Source organism: Penaeus vannamei, chromosome 7, assembly GCF_042767895.1.
Source record: "Penaeus vannamei isolate JL-2024 chromosome 7, ASM4276789v1, whole genome shotgun sequence".
Taxonomy (NCBI): Eukaryota; Metazoa; Arthropoda; class Malacostraca; order Decapoda; family Penaeidae; genus Penaeus; species Penaeus vannamei.
This window is the reverse complement of record NC_091555.1, coordinates 48,500,805-48,505,804: the sequence shown is the minus strand read 5'-3', so window position 1 is coordinate 48,505,804 and position 5,000 is coordinate 48,500,805. Positions and strand designations below refer to the sequence as shown.

The 5,000-nt window shown below is 51.5% G+C and overlaps 1 protein-coding gene across 15 annotated transcripts in view; it reads right to left on the bottom strand.

Moving 5' to 3' along the window:
* The window catches only part of LOC113825142 (tyrosine-protein phosphatase vhp-1), a 157,757-nt gene that overhangs the window by 23,713 nt on the left and 129,044 nt on the right, over window positions 1-5,000 (bottom strand). For all 15 annotated transcript variants that reach the window (XR_011398668.1, XR_011398670.1, XR_011398669.1 and 12 more), the window contains 4 exons: window positions 4,589-4,736; window positions 3,413-3,536; window positions 1,074-3,006; window positions 31-211 (listed from right to left, as the gene is read on the bottom strand). Coding sequence is in view for 12 of the 15 variants with exons in the window: in XM_070123854.1 (XP_069979955.1) it covers window positions 31-211; window positions 1,074-3,006; window positions 3,413-3,536; window positions 4,589-4,736 (2,386 nt within the window). In the remaining 3 variants the exon portion in view is untranslated. The remainder of the gene's footprint in view (window positions 1-30; window positions 212-1,073; window positions 3,007-3,412; window positions 3,537-4,588; window positions 4,737-5,000) is intronic.

Below are 5,000 nucleotides of genomic sequence, written 5' to 3'. Positions count from 1 at the left end.
AAAAAAAAAAAAACCCGAAGCGGTACTCACTGGTCGTGTGCCTCACGCCCTCGCCCATGGTACGAGGGCTGACGGGCGGGTGCTCCGTCAGGAAGGAGTAATAGCCCGAGTCCTTCTTCTCGATCCCCAGCCGCCCTCTGCCGCTGTGCCGGAGCTCGACGCTGCCGGGTCCCATGTCGACTCCCATGTCCAAGCCGGGGTCCGCGCTTGACTGGAAAGACCGGGAGGGAGGTTGGGTGGTCGTGGTGGTTGGCCGTGGTGGTGGGTGGGTATCGTTATTCATTTCTTTATTGTCTGTTTAATAACTTAAACTATCTTTCCTAAATATCTGTAAATAAGTAGATCTGGCATTGTGGTGGTTGGGTATCGTTATTTATTTCTTTATTGTCTGTCGTTTAATAACTTAATCTTTCGTAATTATCTGTGGATACGTTGATCTGGTATTGTGGTGGTTGGTGGTGGTGGTGGTGGTTGGGTATCGTTATGTATTGCTTTATTGTCTGTTTAATAACTTAATCTTTCGTAATTATCTGTGGATATGTTGATCTGGTATTGTGGTGGTTGATGGTGGTGGTGGTGGTTGGGTGTCGTTATTTATTTCTTTATTGTCTGTCGTTTGATAACTTAATCTTTCGTAATTATCTGTGGATATGTTGATCTGGTATTGTGGTGGTTGATGGTGGTGGTGGTTGATGGTGGTGGTGGTTCGTGGTGGTGGTTGACGTGTTTGGTTGTTTGGAAAGTTGTGATTGCTATGGCATGAGGATTTAAGGTGTGGTGGTTTTGTGTTTGTTGGCAAGTTTTGCGTTTTGGTGGAATTTTGTTTGTCCAAGCAGATGCGCGGTGCATTTTAAACATATAGGAGTATGTGATTATGTGAACACACGTTCATATCTAAAGCAATACATACAAATTGATTTTGGAGTGAAAAAAGACACTGGAATGAATAAGGGAATTGGTATCCTTAGTAAGCCAAATGTAATATTTTTAATGCGAAAGAAAATAGAGAAGAGGCAGAGAAAACCTGAAAAGCGAGACCTGGAGCCCCCGAGTGACCTGCGTTTGGGCCTCACCTCGAAGTGCGAGAAGTAGGCCCCCGTGACCCCGGGGAGGCTCGCGGGCCGCGGGGTCTTGGGCGTCGTGGGCTGCTGCTTCGGCACCTGCTCCCCCGGGAACACGTCGGCGAAGACCGCGTCGTAGGGCCCGAGGGCGTCCTCCTGGGTCGTGGTGGAGTGGGCGTCGTCGTGCAGGAGATCCGTGTCTGAGATTTCCGAGCCGAAGCCGCTGGTCGAGACGCTGTCACTGCGCGCCAGCTCCCAGGGGCACAGCCAGGTCGTGCTCTCGCGCCCCACGCCCTGCTGGTGCGGCTGAGGGTGCTGGCTGTGGGGCCACGCCCGGCCCACCTCGTCGTAGCTGGAGCACTTTCGGGCGGTGAAGTCCGGGTTGCGGTGCTCCAGCAGCCTGCGCGTGTTGAGGTGCGTCTCGCTGGAGGAGTAGCATCGCGGGAGGCGCTGCGGGCTGGGCGGGATCTCGCCTCTCTCCTCCTCCACGATGATTCCTGAGTCACTCTGCTGCACGCCCGGCGAGTGAGGCGAGTTGGGCGTGGCTGCCGTGGGCGGACCGGCGACTGATGCTTCTCTGGGGCTCTCGGGCAACCAGACTCCGCTTCCAGGTACTTTGGTAGTGCAGGCGGTGGACGCGGTGGTGGCGGGCTGCGGCTGGCTCTGCTGCGCCTTCTGCTGCTTCTGGCCGCTGAAGGGGACGCTCAGCTCCAGCACGCGCGGCCGGCCCTCCCTGGCGCCGGCGATCTGGATGGGCACGATGACCTCCCTCGGCCGCGCCGGAGCCTCCTCCTTCGGCGGCGGCCGGCAGCTCTCGATGGTCAGAACCGACTCCTCGCGCGCCTCCTTCTTGTCTTCCTGATTCTTCTTGTTGTTCTCTTTGGAGGTTTTCTCCTCGGCCGTCTTTCTCGTCCCCTCCTTGACCGTGATGTGCTCCTCCTTCTGCCGGCCGTCCTCGAGCTGCACCTCCAGCACAGACCTGACCTCGGGCTTCACATGACACGGCGTGGCAATGACCTGAGTTTCACGCACAACCAGCGGCTCTCGGCGGACGAAGCTGACCGGCGACTTTTCTCTTTTCACGTCAATCACACACACAGAAACCTGCCGCGCCTCGCCGTCACTGCACCGCCGGGAGGAAGAGGAGGAGGAGGAGGAGGAAGAGGACGTATTGCTCACTTTCTTTTCCTCTCTCCCTCTCGCGTCTCCCCCCACCCCTCTCCCTGCCTCGGCCGCCCCCACTTTAAAGGTGGCACTACTGTAATAATTGCTGGTTGACCCGCTTGTACTCTTAATGCTATCACTAGATGTAAAGCTTTCTTTTAAAGACGTAATCTTAGCCTCACTTCTGTAGTCACTACTAGTCCGACTAGACACCTCCTTGCTCTTGTAGAAGGAGCTGAAGGCAGGGGACGTGGGTGAAGAACTAGAAGTCTTTCTGTAGGAGAAGACCGGGGAACTATTGGAGTCGCGGACGATCGCCGTGGCGGGAGAGGAAGGAGGTAGACACGAGATGGGCGTGGCGGGCGAGGGGCACTTGGGCGTGGCGGGGAGCCCGTCGTCGTGCAGCTCGTCCAGGGCGGAGGCGAAGCTGAGTCGAGCGAGCGCCGAGGAGGGCGACATGTCCGGGGAGTGAGGTGAGGAGGACGGCGAGGCGGGCACGGCCTCGAGGGTCGACCGGAGGTTGAGGCTGAGCGACTTGGGCATGTTGCTCTGGAGGCCCGAACACGCGTGCCTCTCCAGGTAGGTCGACGCGAAGGCCGCCGAGGACGAGATCGAGGCAGTGGACGAACCCGACGAGTGCGACTCGTGGCTGCGGAAGAGGATGGGCGCGGAGGTCGGGTCCCGCTGGCCCGCGTCGCGCCGCAGCTGCCGGTCCAGCTCGGCCAGCTGGCCCACGAAGTTGATGTTCGGGGAGATGGTCGGGCGCCGCGTCTTCACGTACCTGCAAGGCGCGGAGGGGGATCAGTCTCGAAAAGGACGGCAAAAGACACACAGATTATTCCCTCCAGCCACAACGTATCCAAAACCCACATTCCCCAAACCAAGAATCACCTCCCCCACCCCCTCCCTCTTAAAAAAAAATCCCTCAAAAGTAGGACCCCGACCCCCCGACCTCTCCAAGGACCCCGACCTCCCCAAGGACCCCGACCTCCCCGACCCCCCGACCCCCCGACCTCCCCAAGGACCCCGACCCCCCCGACCTCCCCAAGGACCCCGACCCCCCCGACCTCCCCGACCCCCTGACCTCCCCAAGGACCCCGACCTCCCCAACCCCCCCGACCTCCCCAACCCCCGACCTCCCCAAGGACCTCCCCGACCCCCCCGACCTCCCCCACCCCGACACTCACATATAAGCTTCATCAAAGGGAAGTCGCAGATGCTTCATGACGTAAGCGATGGCAACCGTGGCCGACCTCGAGATCCCCGCCAGACAGTGGACCAGCACGCAGCCGCCCGACTCACGAACCTTGTCTGAGAAAAAAGGAAAAAGAAAGAAAGAGAGAGAAATTAATGGGCGTTTTAAAAAGTCTTTACTTATCTACCTATTTATCTTTTTACTTCAAAAAAGAAAAAAACTCAGAGAGGGAAATTAATGGGCGTCAAAAAGGTTGTTTTTTTTTTTACTTATTTATCTATTTATCTTTCTAGTTAAAGAAAAACTGAGAGGGAAATTAATGGGCATTATAGAGTTTTTATTTATTTATCTATTTATCTTTTTACTTAAAAAAAAAAAAAAAACAGGGACATTAATGGGAGTTAAAATGTTTTTATTTATTTATCTATTTATGTTTTTACTTAAAGGAAAAAAACAAGGAAATTAATGGGCATTAAAACGTTTTTATTTATCTATCTATTTATCTTTTTACTTATTCATTTCATCAGTTTCATTTATTTGTCTCATTTATTTACCTTTTCATTTCATTTATCTATTTATTTATTTGCTTATTTATTCATTTTATCAGTTTCATTTATTTGTCTAATTTATTTACTTTTTCATATTTTTATTTATCTACTCATTTATTTTCTTATTTATTTACTTATCCATCTACCAATCTATTTGTATGTGTTCAAAATACTAAAATAATAAAAGAGATTCCAGTATCAAAAGTACCGTCAACATTTAGCAAGGAATACCTACAAAAATCTTACTGAAAAAGTCAATAATTCATAAAAAAAATAATGATAAAGATAAAAATAATAAATAATGATAAAGAAGAAGAAATAAATAATGATAAAGAAGAAGAAAAAAATAGTGATAAAGAAGAAAAAACAATATAATAACAAATAATGATAAAGAAGAAAAAAATATAATAAATAATAAAAACTAAAAATAATAATAAACATAACAACAAATAACGATAAAGAACAAGAAAAAAAATCAAAAAAATCATAAAAAAAAAAAACGAAAAAAAAACACCCCAACTTACCGATGAAGTTAAAGGCATCATTGAAATAAGGGAGGAGTTTCTCGCAAATTACGAAAAAGAAAAAAACAAACAAACAAAAAACCCTCCCCAACTCACCGATGAAGTTAAAGGCATCATTGAAATAAGGGAGCAGTTTCTCGCTGAAGTTGTCGTTGACGGCGATCCGCATGAAGTGGGACTCCTGCACGAAGTCCGGCTTGGGGCAGGACACGCTCACGTTCAGCTCGTACAAGATGTTGTGGTCCTGCGAGGGAGAGAAGGGAGGAAAAGGGGGGTGTGTTAGGGAGGATTGTGGTGGATTGCGGGGGGTGGGTGGGGGGTGGGTGGTGGGGAGAGGGTGGGGGTTGGGAGGGGTGTGGGGGGGGGTTGGTGGGGGAGAGGAGAGGGGGGGTGGGTGTGGGGGAGGGTGGGGGAGGAGGGAGGGTGGGGGTGGGGGTGGGGGGGAAGGAGGAGGAGGGGGGGAAGGAGGGGAGTGGGGAAGGAGGTGGGGGGTGGGAGGAAGAGGGGG